The sequence below is a fragment of the Rhea americana genome, unplaced genomic scaffold (genome assembly GCF_003343005.1).
Source record: "Rhea americana isolate MKP2758 unplaced genomic scaffold, rheAme1 scaffold_72, whole genome shotgun sequence".
NCBI classification, from domain to species: Eukaryota; Metazoa; Chordata; class Aves; order Rheiformes; family Rheidae; genus Rhea; species Rhea americana.
Window position 1 is genome coordinate 2,948,934 of NW_028186890.1, and position 20,924 is coordinate 2,969,857.

The 20,924-nt window shown below is 37.7% G+C and overlaps 1 protein-coding gene across 2 annotated transcripts in view; it reads left to right on the forward strand.

The window, feature by feature from the left end:
* Positions 1-20,924, forward strand: part of TTC17 (tetratricopeptide repeat domain 17) — a 43,491-nt gene that overhangs the window by 15,571 nt on the left and 6,996 nt on the right. For both annotated transcript variants that reach the window (XM_085321892.1, XM_085321893.1), the window contains exons 15-21: positions 962-1,148; positions 13,388-13,558; positions 14,686-14,939; positions 15,760-15,922; positions 18,783-18,903; positions 19,218-19,377; positions 19,865-19,948. In XM_085321892.1, the coding sequence (XP_085178018.1) occupies positions 962-1,148; positions 13,388-13,558; positions 14,686-14,939; positions 15,760-15,922; positions 18,783-18,903; positions 19,218-19,377; positions 19,865-19,948 (1,140 nt within the window). The remainder of the gene's footprint in view (positions 1-961; positions 1,149-13,387; positions 13,559-14,685; positions 14,940-15,759; positions 15,923-18,782; positions 18,904-19,217; positions 19,378-19,864; positions 19,949-20,924) is intronic.

Sequence of the window (20,924 nt, forward strand, 5' to 3'; positions counted from 1 at the left end):
AGAAGAAAACTTGAAAGTACATGGTTTGGAGGCTTCCTTGGGATTCTTAGGACCAAACTGCATGAGTGGGATTTTTCTTTAAAAGTATTGACAAATACTTGTTACAATAATGGCTGCTCCCATTTTGTCYGGGCATTCCCAATCCCACAATACCTGTTGTATCAGAAAGTCCAGCAGGAGAATTTGTGCTTAAACCAGATTTCCTGTAATGCAATATAATGGAAAGTAAATACAAATCAGACAGAATTACAGCTACAGATAATGAATTATGTGCTATAATAGCAAAAACTGAAAAAAGGAAAAAGAAAAGAAATAATACTAAATGTAGGATCAGAAGAAGGAAATAAAACTTGCTGATCAAAGTGAAATGTAATATCAGACTGAATTCAGCAGACTTACAAGCAAGAAATCACCAATTGGTAAATTTTTTGGCATAATCCAGTTGCTCTACTTGCACCTTTTCCTCAATGATGTTTAATACAGGCTAAGATCAGTCTGAAAAGTCTTAAGCTATTCATTCGTCTCCAGACTTTGAGATGATGAACATAAATTTTTTTCCAGTGGAAAAACAACTGCTGAGTTACATTTCTCAATCGTCACTGTTCTAGCATTATATTGTTAATTATATTGTTCTTCGCTGCTGTGCTGTAAGCATTATGTTCATGATGAAGATTAAATACATATTTATAACCCATTTCAGTGCATATTTATATAAGCAGTGTTTTTCATCTTAGAAAGTTGGATTCCTAAACACAACCCTTATGTAAATACAGCTCCCCTTTAGCATCAGAGCATCAAGCTGTTAGTCCTCCATTCAAGGAACAGGTAGGCCATATTAAAAAAGCTTTCTAAATTCCTTCCAGTCAGTTCTGCGAGTATGTGAGTTGGCAGATTTTTTTCCATTTCAGTTTCAGCCTGTGAACGTACTTGTGCTGAGAAGTGTTGCTTTTTCTCTTTTTAGCCTCTGACTTTTTTGAGCCTAGGAAATGCATATCTGGCTCTGAACAACATTAGTGGAGCCCTGCAGGCCTTCAGACATGCACTGGATTTGACTACAAAGTGTTCGGAGTGCGAAAGCAGCCTGAAGTTGATCCGTTGTTTGCAGTTTTACCCTTTTCTGTACAACATCACCTCTTCTGTATGCAGTGGTAAGCAACAGCTGAAAGATGGACCTCAAGTGAAATAATGTCCCTTGGCCTTCAATATTGCACCTGAAATTTGTGATTACTGTGCTCTTTTTCTAAGAATCCTACCTTTTGCTTTATAGTGCTTTCTCCTCATAAAGACCAAGGTTGAGGCAATTTTCCTTCTAAGGGGGAAGTTTTGGTCCATTAAAAAGTGCTTGAGAACAACATCTTAAATGATTGGAGGGCTGCCACAGAGTGCAGCTTGCTTTCTGAGTGTGTCCGTAATACCTTAACGGCCTCAACGATATCTTTTACTGGTAGATGAGGAGTGATGGATTTGGTATTTATGGAAGTGCATGACTGCTATTGCTAGGCTACTCAACAAACAGCCCCTGTATACTCACCTTCAAATTTCAGAAACTGACACATTTGCTTTCTTAAAGCTGAAGAATTCAGTAAAGATTGGCTGTAGTTTTCATTCTTATATTTTCAGTACTGTGGAGGTCCCCCCCCTTTTTTTTTTTGGATGTGTGTGTGTGCCCAGTCTTTATGGAATAGACTATATTGTGTCAATATTGTTTATTTGGGATGTCTGTGGTCATTACTTCTAGCTCTCTAAAATTCTATAAGGAAAATTACTTTGCTCTCATCCTTTCCCAGCTCAAATATTTAAAACTATTTAGGATATAATGTTTTGTAGCAGTTGGTGGCTACTTGAATAAAAAAACAAACAGGTTTTTGAGACAATTTTTTTCTGTTCCCCTGGACCCTACTGAGTACTTCAGCTATCCTGTCTATACTTCTGTATCGCTAATATGCTGCACCTGAGCAATCTTGAAGAACTTTTATGAATATATTTGGTAGTCCTTTTTGTATCAAACTGTCACCAAGGGGTATTTCTATTTAATTTTTGTTTTATTTTTAAATGAAAACCTCACATGAGAAGTGCTTTTAATTTTTAGTATTACAAGGACTTTCTCGGAAGGATTTTTTGAATTCTATTTCCAGTGGAAAAACCACCTCTTTAATCTTCTGTCTCGAATTACGCATCTTAAGTGTAGACCAGAGGCCACTGTCTCTTGATATATTGCAGGTGTCACACTAGTGTAGGCAACATTTCATGATTGTGCCATTAGAATAATAAGATTTGCCAAGTCCTTATGCATTTTTGCTCTTGTTAACAGCACGTCAGTTGTGCAGAGGAATGAAAGGTACACTGGTACATTTCATTGAAACTTTTAATACAAGACTGCCCTTTTCTTAAACATCCCAACAGATACCCCAAGAAGGAGTGATGCTTCAACATTTCATTGCAAGGGATTTTTTTTGCTGTACTGGAGAAAAATTTCAGTGTTTAGTTTTTACTAAGATCATCTTTTAAAATCACAAGGTTAACATTTTTCCAGTCAAACATTAGTGATAGCAACTGTATTTTGAAATGAGGCAGAAAGAATAATTTAAAAGTATATTCACAGACTGAGATGTTAATAATGTCTGTATTTCAACCATGAAGCAATCTCTTGCAGTCTTCTTTTGTGTGTGTGTGCGTGCGCGCGCTGGTTTTTTGGTTTTTTTTAACTGTTTTTTCTCTCCTCAAATTCATCATAATATTTAAAATCATATTGCTGTAGTTTGGTGGCTGATTCTAGGCTGCAGTTTGCACTGATTCTTGATCTTGAATTTTAGTTTTAAGGACTGTTACTGTTATTACATGTGCTATTTTGGAAGTTTGTGATTATTCAGTGTGAGGAGTAATCCCTGTCAAAAGTGCATATGGAAAGTGTTATCTTTCCCTTTTTGCTAGCTTGTTGCAGGTTAAAGTGAGCATRAATATATTCAGTTGGGGTTTGGGGGGTTTTTTTTAGGAATCTGTAAAGCCTATAATCTGAAGAGCTGAGTCATAGTGTGTTAATTTGCTCATTAAATATCGGAACTCCAATATATTTAGGTATTTTACCATATATATGTTGCCTTTTTCTAAGACTCTGTCTTGATATTCTTCTCTTTTCCATTTCTATCTATAATACCCTTTAGGTTGTCCTTTGTTTGAGTGCAAGAAACGTGAAAGTGTGAGCCTGGTGTAAATGTTATTTGTACTTTCTTCTTCAGAGTGCAAAATAAACATTCTGGTTGATTCAACTCTGATGATTTGTGCTTTAAATCAAAGTTCAGAGCCCAAAAATGGAAAAGCAGACTTGCTTATCTTATTTTCATAAGTTTGGAGGAAATAATTTCTCCACTGTAAACTTTGGCTAGCTCAAGAGGAAACTGCATAAGCTATCTGAAAGCAAGGTTGAATCTCCAAGAATAAACTGTTTTAAGAATGTGTACCCGAAACTCAGTTTGCTCTTAAAAGTATTCTGTTGTGCATCTTTCAGTTCAAAATAAACAATTGAAAAGTGATTATAAATTTAAATTTGGACCTTACACACTTACTGCAAAGCCTTTGCCAAGGATATTATTGGTATATATAATTATTTAACTGCTATGTAGAACAAAAGAAACGCAGACTCTATTTAGATACTAATATTTGCCATTGCCTGTTGACCGTATAGCATTTGTCACAATATTATAATATCATGTAGACTTACAAAATTTGTTTAAAAAAAACATAATCACTGCTCATTAGCTCCATGTCAAACTGAAATACACATTTTTATGACAGCATCCAAACGGATTGATACTTCCATACACCGTTCTGAATCAGAGTTTAGAGCTAATGCAACACATTTGGAAATACATGGATCAAATGTGTGCTTGACCATTCCAGTATCACAGGATTATTTCTTCAGGAGGTCCTTTCACAGCCTTTCAAAATGTGTGTTGCTGCCTGTGACATTTGATACCAAGCTTACTTAGTCCTCTTGCTGTTACGCACCCTGATAGCACATCATAATTACTGCAGATGTGTCAGAACTAAGAAATAGCAATCTAGTAGTACCTGATGTGCTGAGAAATCGACCTAGAAGTTGGAAATTCAAAACTGGTCTCTCGTTTAATGGCTTTCCGAAAGCAGCAGTAGTGGGGCTGCCTGTGCTTTGGCTTGTGTGTGCGTGTGTGTGGTGTTTGTCTCTCTGCTCTGCCTGTCACTTCCTGTCTTGTGAACTGACCTAACTCGCAGGGTGGTTGAACATCCTTGTTTTGGTACCAGGATTCATTAGCAGGATGGAGCAAATGGGCAGCGCTGTTCCTACACTAGCGTGGTGTACTGAATGGGATGTGGGATCAAAAATTTGAATTTATAATCTGACTCTTGATTACAATGTGCATATCATGCACATTTCAAGTAGGTGAAAYGTGAATTTTCTGAAGATCATCGAGATGTTCACTGTTAGTACAGGATTTTTGAAGCACGCTACACTAATGCTAACTTGCTGGATGCTTGCTTATAGCTCCTATGCTGCTGCCTGGTCCTTCTTTTCTAGGTGCCTCTGTTTCAGATAAAGATTTATATTTTAAACCCAAATTTGAAATACATATCAAATATTCACACACATTAAAAGAGGAATTAGAAATCTCAGGCTTGTGCTTTATTATTTAACTTCTACTGATGAATAGTCGGCCCCTGCTTTAAGGTATACAGAAAAGTTTTCATTTTTTCCTTGTAAAAGAATTTCTAAACCTGCAAAAAGTTTTGGTGTTGCTTGGGGAGTGTGTGTGGGGGGTGTATTTGTTTTTACCTGGGAGGTAGAAGATTTACTTGTTTTACCGGGAAGGTGAAAAAACTATTAAATAAGACTACAATACATGAAATGCATTTTAGGCAACTGCAGGAATTCAATCAGTTGTAGTTTATATGGCTACAACAGCAACCATGCTGTAGTACTAAGTATGGCTACAACAGCAACCATGCTGTAGTACTAGGTATGCATCTGTGCCTTGCACCAACACACAGTAAGTCCCTTATTTCCAAAACACTGGGAAAACAATCAGAAGACTTTGCTTTTGTGGGAAAAGCCTGTGTTGATCCTTCCAGAGGTGAGTTGACAATAGGGATAAATATGTTACTATTGATCATTTGGCTGTAATGAGTTTCTGAAGCATGTTAAGTAGCAGAAAGTGTGTGTTGCCTGACAGATATCGGAGAAGCCATATCTGATGCACAAGTAATAGGAGCAAAGAGACCTTATGTAAGAGGGTTAAAATTATTATCACCTCTGAGATGTGGAAATGAAATACTTTGGCTTTATGCTGCACATCAAGCCAGCAGAGAAAGCCAGCAGAATTTTCATCTAATATTGAAATGATACCGTACCAGGTTTGATACAGTACATTTTTATGACATAATCATCAGTGAYGTTTATCATGTAGTTCTGGCACTTTTTTTGGCTGACCTGAACATTCGAATGTTGTGAAGCATTCTTTGCCATTTAAAGAAAAAATTGCAGTATAGTAGACACATTTTCAGTGATTGCTGATCAGCTGACTGCTGGAATGTGCCAGTTTGTTAACTGCTGTTGCATAGGACCTTTCCTTATCTCTGTGTAAACAAAATTGCTGCTTGGGCATGCARAACTCACTGTGCCCAGAATATTTTTCTCCAGCTGTAAGCATCTTCCTCTAAATAGTAGTTCCAATTCTTTTGGAGTTCATGCCCTTTGTATTCTTGTGAGCAAGATCAAAATCCAAAATGACAAGCTTCAATTAATTGATGATATTCAAAACATGAAGCATACAGTGTTTTAAGCTTTGAGCATTTTTTGTCTCGCTGTCTTTTGTTACTTGGCAGAGTAGTGCTTTTACAGAAGAAATTGTGCTGCTCTATTGCAAGTAGAAGTAGTGTGAGTACATTATGAATGTATGTTTATAACACCAATCTCTGAACACTTTTATGTAGTGAGTATGCATGTTTGCAAAAGCAGTGTGTATTTCCTTACATTGTGGCTTTGTTCTGTGATACGTATATATACAGCGATAGTTTAATAATTGACTTTAAGAATGCTTTTAGTGCCCTCTTGTGGTACAAATACCATATACCATATGAAATCAAGTCTTAGTTTATTTCCTCTACTTCCTCTTAAAATAAAACATGGGTGAAAGGTGTATGATCTCTGAGGTGACTACAGTTTCTTTTGACGTCTTCCATCACTTAACTTTCTGTAAAGTCAGTAAGCTTAGACTTTTAAGAAAATTGAYCTGAAAAGGAGAGATTGACCTGAAAGGAGAATCTGTGCTTGAAACTCTGATAGTAAGCTTAAGGACAGATTAAATGAATTGCTTAAATCAACATCACAGTTAAACTTCTAATGCTTAACTTAATAGCTGTAATTTCTCCTGGTTGCATAAAGCTAACCAAAAGCACTACATACACCAAAACAAACATGTTTTCTTTACAATGTGTGTTAAAACATAGAGATTGGAAATACTTGGTCTTGTTTCACTTACTCAGTGATCCCTGCAGGCTCTGACTGATTGCACAGTCTCTGGTAAGAGGCTGCTAAGTGTTCTTTCCATTTGYTATAGCATGGGGTCCTTCCAGGCACTTTTATCATACTAACATTTTAGTTTCCTCCTTCTCAAGGTGCTGTATCTTGTTCCTCCAAGGAATGCTCATCATTTACAGTGTTAATAGGTGGAAGGAGGGATGTTTACTCTTGAATGGAGGCTGTTGAGCTAACTCAGAGTTTAATCTTGTTTTAGTTGRTGCAAAAAGCCAGAATCTGTATCAGTTGCATGTGATTCTGAACTGAATAGCACTACGTTTAAAATGACTTGAAAATCAAATAAAGGGAGGAAAAAGCTTAAAGACAGAATTCTAGAGCACTCATGAGGCTTGCTTAGATTATCAGGAATGTTAGCACTGTTATTTATCTGTGAGTGTGTTCATGAAAGGGATTAGATTGTGACAATTCATTTTAGTTTTCTCTTTGCTTTGCCTTACAGGAAAGCATTGTTTCTGCCAGAAACTGCTGCAAATGATTCTTCATAGTATATTAGCTGGAGCATTCAGTTACTTCAAGGATGCACATGCTTGTGTAACAGGAGGATCATGAGGGTTACAGTGGGAGAGAAAAGGTTTTCTTTCAGAATCAAACTTTCAAAAGCTGATCCCTCCAGTTATTAGATACATTAACATTCTTCTGAAATATTTTTGGTGCTTTTTGTGATAGGAAGGTAGAAAAGATGAGACACTTACTGTCTTCATCTCTTTTTAGGAGGCTGTTTTCACCAGTGGTGATTTTGGGTGTGAAGTTGCTAGAATTTCTTCCTGAATCCAAATAGTGTGTGCTGCTTAGAGCTGAAACTTTTCGAAAAGGCTCAAATACTGCATAAGTTCAATAGCCTTTTTCCAGGAAATAATAATTTCTCAACTGCATCCCCAGGAAGATGGAATTGCATGAACAACAACATAGTAAATTTGCACAGACAAARTTGGTGACTTAATGAAAGCGTATCTGGAAGAGAAGGAACATGTGGCTCCCATGAATGGGAGAACAGGTGATGCAYAGTTAATGTCATTAACAACTTGCCAAGATCTCGAAAGCTATATTCRCCTAGCTTAAATTTGAGAACTTGTAAAGTGATGATGTATATCCTCATCCTATAGTGAGTCATGCTGAGATTGTTTCAAATCAGCATGCAGTGCCATGTGCTCAGATTGAAATGAGCACTGCATGCTGAACCATGGACTGCCAGACACTTAACTACCCCTGATCTGTCTGCTTTGATTTGTTTTCCCTTTTAAGGTTGGCTGCCTGGTTCATGTRAGATTCTGTTGTGTTCTGTTCTGAGTGTCCTCAAAGCTTTAAATCTATCATACTTTCTGGCTACTAGCTGCTGAAACTAGGACAATTTGAAGTTTCCATAGAATGCTCCTTGAACCTAGCAGTTTTGGGGAAACAGAAGCTTCTTCCCAAAATTCCTAGTCTTTCTGCAGGTACAATTTTATAGCTATGCAGYATTATAGCAATAGGAGGAAAATGTTTTCCTTTTGAATCTAAAGTAGGGTGATTGGCATTATTCTTGTCAACTTTTGATTTCTGCAATAGTTCCTTTCTTAGACTCTAGAGAAGAATAATCCAATTTCTGCTTATTGCTCATCACTCCCTCAAAACCAAGATTACTTTTCTCAATTTTTCTCTAACAGCGGTGACTCTGCTYCTTCATGGACTTGTGTTTGTGTCAGATAAAATGCTAAGCATATAAAAGCTGTCATCGTCTAATATGGGACATTCCTGCCTGACTAGTTAAAACATTGTTTTGCTGCTTGAATATGTCAGTGTCTGATCTGCTTTGATCTTCAGTTAGGAAGAAGACTATACAGATATCTATCCCAAACAAAACTGTAAAGTATTATGGATCARATATGACTATAAATCTGTTCTAATTGAGCAGTGTAACCTAGCAAAGAGAAGTGCTATAGACAGGTAAGTATAAATACAKGCTGTCAAAAACATGTTCTTAAAATAAAAAATGTATGAAATCAGGTCACTTAATACTACTTCARTTTCATTGTATATACAAACCTTACAGGCAGGGTGATATTCAAAGATGCACATGTACAGACATTACTTGGCATCACAGTGCCATACTGTATGTTGAGAGAAGTAAAAGGATACCAGCCATTAATCATGGGATTAGTTAATTATTTTAAGGCTCAATTACGTGATACCCTTTCTCATGGAAGGGTTATGCTTGTACTTAATTGCTTTTAAACTTTAGTGTGTAGGCATCATAGAATTCAACAGGCGGATTGCAAGATGTTTACTGTTTAGCTTAAGAAGAGGTATGAGGCTCGTGATGAAGGAAGGTTAGAAGGAGAGCAGAACAAATGCTGGGCGCTGTCTTCATTTATGGTAGTGATCATTAAATTAAGAAATTCCATGGTTTAATCAGAAACAGATTTCAAAAGTGTACTGCATAAAGTCGGGGAACCCAGTATTAGCCATAAGATATTCATAGCATGTATTTCACCTTATTGCTTTTCACTAAAAACAGTATGTTTTTTGTAGAGCTATATTTTTATGCTTTTGAGTGTGCAAAGTGTAAAATAAACTTTGATACTGTTTCTGGAGTATAGTGCTGTCATGCAGTTCCAGCAGGTGTAGCTTATGGCATTTCCAGAACATATCTTATGATAACTCTGTTTAGTCTTAACTGATTTGCAGTTTTTGCTGTGAAAGCTCACTCGTATTTGGGGGGGGGGGGGCTTTTTGAAGTGTAAATATGTATTTTTTCTGTGATTGAAAACAAAGGAAAATAGTAATAAAAGGACTGCATGAATTTGAGAGTAAAATCTTAATAGAACCACAGTAATTTATAATGTAGGTGAACAGAGCAGCAATAGCTGCTAAAGATAAGTCTCTCTTCTAGTTGCTGCTAATCCTATTGCTTTTAAACTCATATTAAAATAACTAACTTGATTTTTATTTTCCCTACCAAGTGTGTGTCTCATTCTAAAGAATGTTAATTTTTTTTTGCCACTAAATATTTGTTCATATGTGATTGGAATAACATGGTTGCTGTGGATAGTTCACAAGATCTTAAGAAAATAAATCATCATACCTGCCTTCAAACATCAAGGCAATTTGGACATGCAGTGTGTAATCACCAGAGTTAATGTTGCCATGAAAGGTATCAAAGCTCATGTTTTATATGTTGTTTGAGGGGCAGTCCTTCAGATAGCAATTCCCTGTAACACTAGCCTGGCCTGGTGATCTGATACTAAAGTGAAGTCACCATGGTGCAGAARGCAAGACAGTTCTTCTGGTGTTACTTTGGCCCAAAATCTAGTTTCTGGGATTTCTGCCAGAACCATTTTATGTGACTAAAAGTACTGGTAAGTTCATTAATTCCTAATTATTTTTTTAAGTTCTTTGAAATTACACTGTTTGTGATGTGAAGCGCTGAACAGAACTTGTCTTATAAAAGTGGTAGGTGACAATATGTTGCATTTCAGTTTAATTTCTATAATGGATATACTTTTGCCTGTAACTTTGCCTGTTTTTGGGTGCCTGTCACCCAAGTGGTAAATGTCCCCAAAGCTTKCCTATGATCCAAGAAGTTTGAGTCATTACTTATGTTCATGTGCAAAGTGGTAATATTCCACCTCCTTTAGTCTTCGGAGCCTTGTGCATGTCTGTCTCTATGTAAGCGGTGGCTAGTGAAGATGAAAAGATGACCGTTTATTGGTATGCTGCTCCTGAAATTTCCACAGATGAGACTAGCCATGTGCATACAGGCAATAAAACTATTTCAGTTGAGCTCTGTGATATGTCATTCTTGCTATAAAAGAACTGCCTTTACTAAATTTTATTGTGAGGAATATTGATTTTGAGAATGTACCCCAAAAAAAGAAAAAAATATATTAACACTTAGCTGCTTGGTTTCAGCTTGTTCTGTACTCTGACAATTCAGGTGTTAGACTGACTTCCAATTCCAGTAGGTAGAGCTCTGTGYACACTGTGTAAGCATCAGGACACACCATTTAAGTGACACTTGTTTTCATATAATTTGCATTTTACATAGGCAATTTAGAGTCATTGACTAGAGCAAAACTCCTAGTAATTGATAAGAGATAATCCAGCTCTGCTTATTCTAAGTGATGAGAAAAAATAAGAGCTTACAATTTTAAATAACTTTTATTTTGAAGCATTTTTCTGCCACTGTAACTTCTAAATGTATATCTCTAAAAATTAAGGAAATGAGTGTGTCTCATTTTATGAAGTTAAGAGCCAAGATTTTTCTTTAACTCAACATGGTGGAACAGAAAGGATAGAGATCACAGTTTGGGAATACTGTGGTTCCTGGAGTTTGGGGCTATGCTATTTCCATCTTACACTCCTACCTTATATTCTTCTCACTTGTTCTTCAGGCATCCAGCACACAGAAGCTGTAAATTCTGACTTGCAGTGTTTCAGTAGTACCAACTTCATGATCATCTTGTCAAAGATCTTAAAATTTCAGTGTTTTTTCAGCCAGCTTTTTTTTTCCCCCCTCATGCAACATCAGGCAACTGGAAGGAGTAATTTGAAAAAAATAGGCCACTCAGGTTTCTATATATAGCAGTGCTCAGCTCCTAAGAAAGCCAGTACTCATCTAGTCTGTTTTTAGTTGTCAGTGTTTGTAAATGAATATTAACAAGGTTAGTCTTAAGTAATATTTTAAATGTCTTTCTGCTCATTATTTCCATTTGTTTTTCTCTTTTTGGTGTTTTATCTCAAACTTAATTTAAAAAGTCATCCATATTGCAGTTTTATTTTGTTTTTTTTTTCCTTTATACTACTGATGATTTGTCCACAATACCCCTTGTTGAAAGTCATCACATTTTTAAGATGTACCAGACTTGCATCAAAATCAGACTGGTTTTGATGTCAGGCAGGGGGACTAATTTCAACTTTGATGTTCTGTGTATACCATTTCTTATAAATTAAAAATAAGGATCTCYGTATATTGTAGAGGCCTTTTCTTGAGGGGGAGGGAGTTAGTGAAACTAATTTTTTATGGGCCACAGTGGATGAGATGAGGAGAAGATTAAAGAAAGGGACTGGTGAAAGAAGTAGGAAAAGCTAAATATAATAGTATAGCAGATGTTAGAGCAGTTTATGAAGTTTACTACTTTTTTTTTTTTTTAACTTAGATTTTGGGGAGTTTGTTTTACACACATGAACTTGCAGAACATGGTTGTCATAGAGGGTTTATGACTACAGGGGCTTTTTAATTTGGTTTTGGTGACTCCCCAGGTCTGTTTGTCCTGCCAAGATGTCATTTTGAGAATTGACATAAGTGGGGGACCTTGAGATATTCAGCACTGTTGAAAATTCAACTAGTGTTCCGTATACAAAATTTAGAGAATAAACAATAAAAAGCTATAGTTTCACTTCAGTGAGAAGCGATAAAATGGATTACACTTGTTTGAGAATTACAGCTGCCCTCCCTTCCTACCAGCTTAATAGAAAGCAAGACTTGAATTTTTTTTTTTTTTGTAACATGGGATCATTGTGTGGTGAAAAAGTCATTGATCTGCTTTATTTACATTCTTCGTATTTCATGCTGCCAGTTGAAAAAATGTTTTCCGTATGCATTGAGCAATGGAATTAGCATTGATGAGGGTAGAGTGAGGAGCATACTTCAGCATCATGTGTTTAATTTCAGCTTTCTTTGATTTGCTATGTGCATCTTAATTCATTTGTGTATGTAAGCTGTTTTCACTCATGAGTGATTAAAAAGGAAGGGATTTAGAGCAGCAGCTTGGTACTCTGAGTATCTATTTTTCTCTTTCACAGTAGACTTTCTCTGTGACTAGAGGCGTGTTCTCAGTCTGTATCTCAATTCTGTAGCTGTGCAGTGAACTTAACAGCACGTCCCAGCCTCAYACGGGCTTTATGGAGAATGTTTCTTTACCAGCAGAGTTTAGGGTTAGAGGACAGGGAACATCTATTTAAATATCTTTYGAGTCTTGCTGTGGGAGGCTGACAGTAAAATCTGAGAGCTTAATTTAAAATGTATTTGAGATTAAAAAAAATATATTGTTACAAGTTTGCAGCTGATTTAGGTGGCTGGCTGTTATCTGAAAGCTTGACTGAGAGTGTCACTTAAGAGTCTCAGAGTAAGACTGATTATATYTTTGTATCTGCTCATTGCTGGCTCTAAATTTGAATTTTTGCAACGTTATTCCTAGGTCTTTATGTTCAGTCGAATTTGACCTTAAAACCTGGCCGCTGGGACCAAAACATTCTAAACATTGGGTTGAATTTTCAGCTGAGTAAACTTACGATTTTCAGCATAGATTACTCCCAGTAGCTTTTGTCTCTGTTTAATGAGTCTGTCTTACCTACTTAGCATTTATCACTAGCACATAAGGTCAGAGTCTGGCACTCTCTTTTATCAATATGGCTTGGTCCTTAATCTCTTCARCATAGGTGCCATAATGCTCACAGTGCTCGAGTGAGGTTCATCTGGCAASCAACCCAGAGGTATAGTGCAATGTCATTAAAAACATGCTTTGGGAATCCTCACTGGAGTTGTTGCTAGCACAGGGTTATTTCCTAGGTACYGTGTAACCTTCCCAAAAAAGATGTTTTGATTTTTATTTCATTAGTAGTTCAGAGTATATACCTAGTAATACTGTTTCCTGTAACCGTTTCGGTGATCTGCCTGGTCAAGAGGCTCTGAGCAGTTTTTTTTTTTATCATTGAACAGTGTGTTTGATACCTTGCAGAATTGTTTTGTTAGTCTGTATTTAGAAAAATTAAGAGAYGGTTTTGTGTCCAGAAGGAACAGTCTTACATGATATGTTTCAGTCAATCTCTGTCTTTCAGGCCACTGTCATGACAAAAATCCAGATGGCAGTCATGACAAGGAGAAGTACTTTGGTGACCCCCGTGAATCAGTCACAGCAGTGGCAGGAGAACACCCTGAGGGAGATGCGGAAGATCTGGAGGCCCTTAATCAGAGTTCAGTGAGGGATCCTTCCTTCTCAAGGCTGGAAAGTAAGTCAACCCTGTAATGCCAGAGCTGGCAGATGAGTTGGTTTCTAGATTTTGCGGAAGAGCTATCTTCCTCCTTGCTGAGTACTACTTAGTTTTGCTGTGGGGACAAAATGCTCTAACAAAGCAGAAAGAAAAGCTTAATTCTTTGGATGACACTTGATTTTATTTTTCTACCTATTTCAGATATCTGACAAATGAAAGGTGCCCTAATATGGCTTAATAGCAAAAAAAGTACTCYTGAGTAAATTGGGTACCTTTCATAATCTGTGTGGACAGAAAGGGAGGTTGTCCTTTGTCTATTCACTTACCGTTAYGTGGCTCAACAGAATATTTTGTTTCCTAACACTTTTGATCTCCAGAGTAAAAAAAAAACTTTGAAAAGCTTTGCTACTCCTTAGGTAGTTGTGCTAGGAATATAATCTAAATGGGCTGTAACTTGCTTTATTGTGCAAGTGATGCAAGTATTAGAGCCATATCTGTTAACTTTTAATGCTCCTCTGGTTTTGAACCCTTCATATAGCAAAACTGAGGAGTTTTTCTTCTTTTATTATGATAATGAAATAATATATTAAGTAAGTGAGTGCCAAAAGGGATCTTGTGATTATTTTGCAGGTTGAAATGCTAGTATTATTACCCTTGAAGAACCTACATTTTTCCCATCTGTCTGTAAAGCAATGAGTAACTCTTAAAACTGGCTATAGTCTGTTCACTGTTCTTCTCCAAACCTAACATCAAGTGATGTYTCCTCAGTGAGGAAAAGCAGCCTCTGTGATTAAGGTGCAGGAGCTTTATTCCATGTTTAACACTCATATGTAAAGAAAAGACACCACCTGTTTACTTTCTCGAACAGACAGAAGTCTTTTCTGGAAAGGAAACTCTTAAAAATGAGCTAGAGGTGTTCATTTTTGAACCAACAGTTGATGCTGCTTTGCAGTGGGAAAGTCTGCGTTCTCATAAAGACTCTCCAGTCCCTCTCTCCATTTGCAGTGTGCAGTGAGTAGTTGGTGGTATTTGGTTTGTGCAAGTGGAAAGGTTGGGACTCAGAAAAAAATACATATTTTTGTACAGTTTGTGGATGAAGGAAGAAGTGAATTTTTTGGTGAGATTTTTATGATATTTCATTTTAGACGCAGTTATTGCAGAAAGCAATGGCTCAGAAGGAGTGGAGGGTTCAGAAGATGATCAGATGTCTGAAGAAATGTTGGCTTTGGTAGATGAATTTGAAAATTCTTGGCCTCARGAAGCTTTTGAGGGGGCACTGGAGGTAAAAGGCCGTCGGATGGACTTGCAAGGAATCCGGGTCCTAAAAAAGGGATCTCCAGATGGACTGGCTAGCTCCTGTTTTGGAGACTGTGGTGATGATGATGATGAAGCTGAATGGGTGAGTTTGGCTCAGTTTACCTAGGTCTTGTATCAAGTTACTGTTGTGGAGGGAAAGACGAAGACAGTTGATGGGTTTTGTGTAGAAATATAGGGACGTCCTCTCTGGACCTAAAGAACTAGGTCCTGGCTTGCATAGTTTCAGTCCGTCCCCTCATAGAAAGGCTTCCTCATCACTGAGACTGCATCTCAAGCATTGATTARTAGCAAGAGCTTACGGGCTGAATGATACTGGATGTCTCAAAACTTCCTGCTGACCGTGAGTAGGTTGAGTTTCACTGCTAGGAAACGAAATAGAATTTCACTGTGCTTTCCAAATCTTTGTATGTTATGTAAGTACAGCATTGTTCTTTAGGACCTCCACATCTGACAGTCTGTTTTATTTTAAAAAAGTTAAAACAATTGTTACTCTTCTTTAACTGACCTTGAATTTTTCTTCTCCCAGTAGCATGCAGTTAGAAGAGAAGAAAAAAACTTTTAACTAAAAGCTCTGATTAGCCAGAAAATAGCAAATACCTATTGTCATCATGTTACAAACAAAACATATGGTGAAAAATGCACTTCAGCTCTCCAGCAGTTAAATTGGTTTTCTCATATGTTAGAGGATTAAGTAGTGTAATTTGTTTGTATGGTGAGATGGGAGAGTGAGCAGGCTTAGAGAATGGCTTGAGATGGGAGTGGGAGGAAAAAGGAGAAGAGATGTGATCTGATCTGTAACAGCTCTGAGACTGATTCTTTGGGCTAGAACAAGTAGTATATTGAAACTGATAATATTTGTGGTGTTTCTTACTGTTAATCTTGCTGGTACTGTTCTTGTCTAGATCACTTTCCAGGTCAAACGTTTAAAGAAACCAAAAGCTGAAAGCTTGGATCTCCAGGATCCAGTTAGCAGAAATGGAGAAGGGACTAATGAAGAAAACGAAAACTTTTACCAAACTGCCCTGGAGATCAGTGGACCAAAGATACCTTCTCCTGGACCAATAGGTAAACTGCTGCTGCTAGAGAAAGCAGGTTCTTTGCAGCTTTTGCATTACGCTGTTTTATAACACATACATGCATGCATACATGCATGCATACATGCATGATCTCACAAAGACTACATAATGAAATATGCCCTCTAGATATGTACATGGAAAAAATAGGATTCTCTTCTATTAGCACCTTCTTGATGAAGAAAAGCATAACTTTATATGCTGAATAAAGAATTCATAATTAATTCCCAGAACTTCTGGGGATGAAAGTGATAAGAGTAGAGAAAGAGAGAGATGGACATTGTACAGAGAAAAAGCAAAAGAGTTTTTCTTAAATGATATTTCTTTAAAACTGGATAGGCAGAGAAATTTGTTTATCAGATGAGATAATTTGAGACAAATACAGAGTGAGAGTTTGAACTGATTACTGAACAAATGTAAAAGACAAAATTCAAAAATAAAAGGCAGCAAATTTGATTTAGTAAAAGAAAGTGATGCAGGTGTCCTGCTATAATTGATTTGGTGACATTATAATAGAAAATTTAGAGACTGTCTTCCAGAAGACTGGAGCTACAGAATTGTAGAGTTTTGCACCAACACAGATGAGGTTTGGAGAGAGAGGTGAAGATTCTGCTATTTGAGCAGCAGGAATGTGAAGAGAGAAGATAGTATATTAAACTAGTGCAGTCCAGTTCTACTGGTGCATTCTCAAGTGGACAGAAATCACGAGCCTGTGATTGCCTAGGCTGAAATTTGGAGCTTGTGGAATATGACGATGCCAGAGGGAGAGAACTAAAGTAGTTGGCCCCCATACCTTTCATTTTGTCTCATCTCGATTTCAACAGATGTGAAATCTAGGTGATCTAATCCTTTAGGGCTGGTGGTATACCTATAGGCAAAGATGTGWGTTTTGGTAGCTGACAATTTGATTACCTGGAAAATGATTTCACCTTTTGAAGGCTTTTATATGAGATCTTTAACAAGTTCCTTTTTTTAAGCAACTGAGGAATGTTAGTTGTTAAATTAAATATTGAAATAAGGAGGTTTGTGTGAAAGCAATCAGTCATTTGTGAGTGCACCTCTTTACTCAATATACCCTCTCTCTCTGAGCTACTTTTGTGACCGTATTAYGCAGCATCCCTTAGTTATCTTTGTGACATTCCTGTGAGGTGGAGTTTATTGAAATCTTTAAAGAACTAAATCATCAGAAGTTTAAGTAACTCATCAGAGATCATCCAGGGGGTTGCTAGTAGAAGAGCTGTCCTGTGTCCAGCTAGCTCTCTGACTTACTGAATTGTCCTTCTTTAACACTGTTCGTGTATCTCTATCTTTTGCCATAAAGGCAGGTAAGAACACATGATCAAATACTGCATACTAGTGATGACAAGAAATAAGAGAGAGATGATTGAGASAGACATGGAGCTACTGGAGAGAGTCCAAYGTAGGGCTACGAAGATGATCAGAGGGCTGGAGCACCTGCCCTATGAGGAACGGCTGCGAGAGCYGGGCCTCTTCAGCCTGGGGAAGAGAAGACTGAGGGGGGATCTTATCMRTGTGTAYAAGTACCTGAAGGGAGGGTGTCAAGGGGACGGGGACAAACTCTTTTCAGTTGTCCYGTGTGATAGGACAAGAGGCAATGGGCAGAAATTGAAGCACARGAAGTTCCGCCTGAACGTGAGGGGGAATGTCTTCACTGTGAGAGTGATGGAGCACTGGCACGGGTTGCCCAGAGGGGTTGTGGAGTCTCCTTCTCTGGAGATCTTCAAGGCCTGCCTCAACACAACCRTGCCTACCATGCTCTAGGTGACCCTGCTGAATGGGGAGGTTGGACTAGATGATCTCCAGAGGTCCCTTCCAACCTTACTGGTTCTATGATAAATCCCCTTTGAGATTTCTCAGTGGCTCTCAAAGTTAATTTTCCTTTACTCAGAGGAACTAATTTACAAAGGACATAGTATTACTGACTTTGTTGTTGTTTTGCAAAATTACGATGCAAAACAGGATTTGCATCCAAATGGACAAAAAGTTCAGGTAGTTAGAAATAGGTACTGGAATGCTACCTYCATAGCTGGTGCAACAGTCTTGCACTTTGTTAAATTTGGCCTCCCACTGTGCTACAACAAATCTTTATTACATTCAAAACACTTCAAATCTTTCTGATAAGGAAGTGTTTCCTAGCAGTTAAAACAACTTGGATTCCCAGAACTTGACACAGTATCCAGCAAACRTAAGGGAAAGATTTCAGTAGGCTTTGGATCAAATCCAAAGATCAGATCCCTGTTTCTCCCAGTGACCTATRTCTTAACAAAAAGGAAGTTAAATAACTTTTCCCTGCCTCAGTTAACTCCTCCACAAACTGTGAGGGTTGAAGTTGGTCAGTAGTTTCAGAAGTACTGCTGTCTTGAATGTAAGAATGTAGTGGAAGCTACTGGCTGTCTTAAACACTTCATTTCTCCTCGCTGAATATTATTTTTTTTCACCTTGCATTGTCAGAAGATGCGGCAATCAACTTTTATTAGTTTTTTCAGCAATGTAGAACACAAGTGATGACTCACTTAGGAACTTTCTCTAAGGATATTTAAATAGAGGCATACTCTGTCAACAGGAGTGCAGCTTGAAAAAGTATAATGAAACAGATTTTAAAACTCTGGTTTCTAATCTGTGTGATATAGAATTTGATTCTGTCCATAGATCCCACAAGTTCCATTCATTCCAGTTAGGTTAGAATTTTTCTTAAAGAAGCTGCGGGACGGTGAACCTTTTATAATCTAGGAGATGTATCTACTGGTATAAAGTATTTTGTTGATTTGTCATACTAAAGTAGAATGTCTTTTGCTTCTAGACAATTTCTTGTGTTTTATTTTTGACTTCAGGAAAAAGGCATGATTATCGTAGCCTTGGCTGGCCTAGTCCTGATGAATGTCTGAAACTCCGTAGGGTAGAGCTTACAACTGTAGCCAGCACGTGGCTTGCAGTTTCTGCTAAAAATATTGAGTAAGTATCATATATGTGAACCTTAACTAAGTCACTCACAAAGAGCAAGGCAATTGTATGGCTTTGGGTGTGTGTGRACTGAAATTTTGGGTACTCTATTAGAGTTAGTAGGCGCTCTACCAGGATTTTAAAGAATTTCGAAACTTTGCAAAGAAAAGTGCAACTACAGACTGAAGATCCAGTTTCTCCTGTTTCTCAAGCTACTTAAATGAGATTGTGCCAAGTTCTGGACAGATATACTCACTAGACAGTTTTGTAATGTATTTTCCCTTCCCTTTTTCTGACTGATTCAATTCTTTTTGTTACCTTTCTAGCATCACAAAACACATTGATTTTGCCACTCAGCTGCAAGAACCAGCTATGGAGCCCCTTTGTAACCCCAATCTACCAGCCAGCATGCACACTTTGGATCACCTGCAAGGTGTCTCTAGTCGGGCTAGCTTACATTACACTGGAGAAAGTCAACTGAAAGAGGTATGCCGTAGTTAAAGGCTATCACACAAAAATGGTCATACYATAGCAGATTAAAAGTGCATTTAGCTCTATGCCTGTCTCTAAAAGTAACTTTCAGTGAGTGAGCGCCTAGAGAAAACCAAGAACAATGCAAGCYGTAAGTGCTAGTTTCCAGAATGTTTTCCTAGCCTTCTGTGATCTTGGCTGAAGGAAATCCTAAGATGCTCTTAGTACCTTTGTAGATACAACCGTTGATGGGTGAGAAATCCAACTGAAAAAAAAATCCAATTGAGCATACACAGACTTTTAATATTCATAGTATCCCATRGCATGGAGGTATAATTTTGTATGAAGAAACAGGTGGTAATGACTCAAGAAACACAGTGATGCTTAGGTTGGATTGGCTTGGATTATTTGTAAAAGGCTGGGGGAAAAATGCAGTCAGTAAGCGAATGATGTTTCTTACCAGTTTCCATCATCTAAGATCTTGTTTTTTCTTCTTCGACAGGTGCTACAGAACCTTGGCAAAGACCAGTACTCGCCACAGTCATTAGAACAAGTTGGTACTCGAATAGCCAAAGCTTTGGAAAAGGTATGTTTGAACGAGGAAGAGAATAGTGTCTGGATTTACTGCTCGAAACTGACTTGGTCAATCCAGTCTCAAACTGTCTGTCTGAAATTCCAGTCTAGGATTGTGTTAGTGTTTGGATTAGAGATTTGTGTCTATTCAGCATCTGCAGTGCACTTGCAGGCCATTTATAGAGCTATATTCTGTGCTTACAGATGGGAGTCTCATCTGTCAAATCTCTTACATACCTCTTTACAAAAACCAAAGCTTGTCAAATTTTCTGATATTTCCAGCCTTATGACATCATCCCTATAGTGAGCAGTATTGCTAGTTGTTGATACATATTTAACATTTGTAACAGTTCTCCAAAAAGCTTGAAAACTAACTTCTATTTTACCTTTCTGCCCTCCTCTTTATTGTTGTGCTACATCTTAAAGCAGCACACTGCTGCTTTAACTATAACACTGATTTTGATCTTATGGATAGTCAGAGTTGAGCTGTGGCTCGAATCTACGGCTCGGATCTGTTTCTGGTATGCAGCAGTTGGATGGCTGATTGGCAAGGGCTGCCTCTGTTTTCTACCTATCTCCTTTTACGTTATGTACTGCGAAGCTGAGTGGGCAGATGCATTTGGGCAGGTGTATGACACCATGTGCAAGGCTGTACTTCCTGTTCTGCCYAGAGAAAATTGAGCTCCCTAGTTAGATCCTAGGCTGATAAGAACTTGAGCTGAAGAGAAGAGGTAGGGACACAACTTCCCCAGGATAGATCTAAGTAGATAAGGATGCAGGGATTGTGTGTTATCTGCTTACAGAGAGTGGGAAGAATATTCCATACTATTAGGGAAAAGAGGGCTCAACCACTAGTTTGGTACCATGGGTCTATCCTGAAAGCCTTCTGAGGAACTTAATGAACTTTGAAACTTAAGACAATATAGCTTTGTCACTTCTATAAAGTAATGCTGTTACTGTTATGCTCRCATTGTAAGACTTAGTTTCTT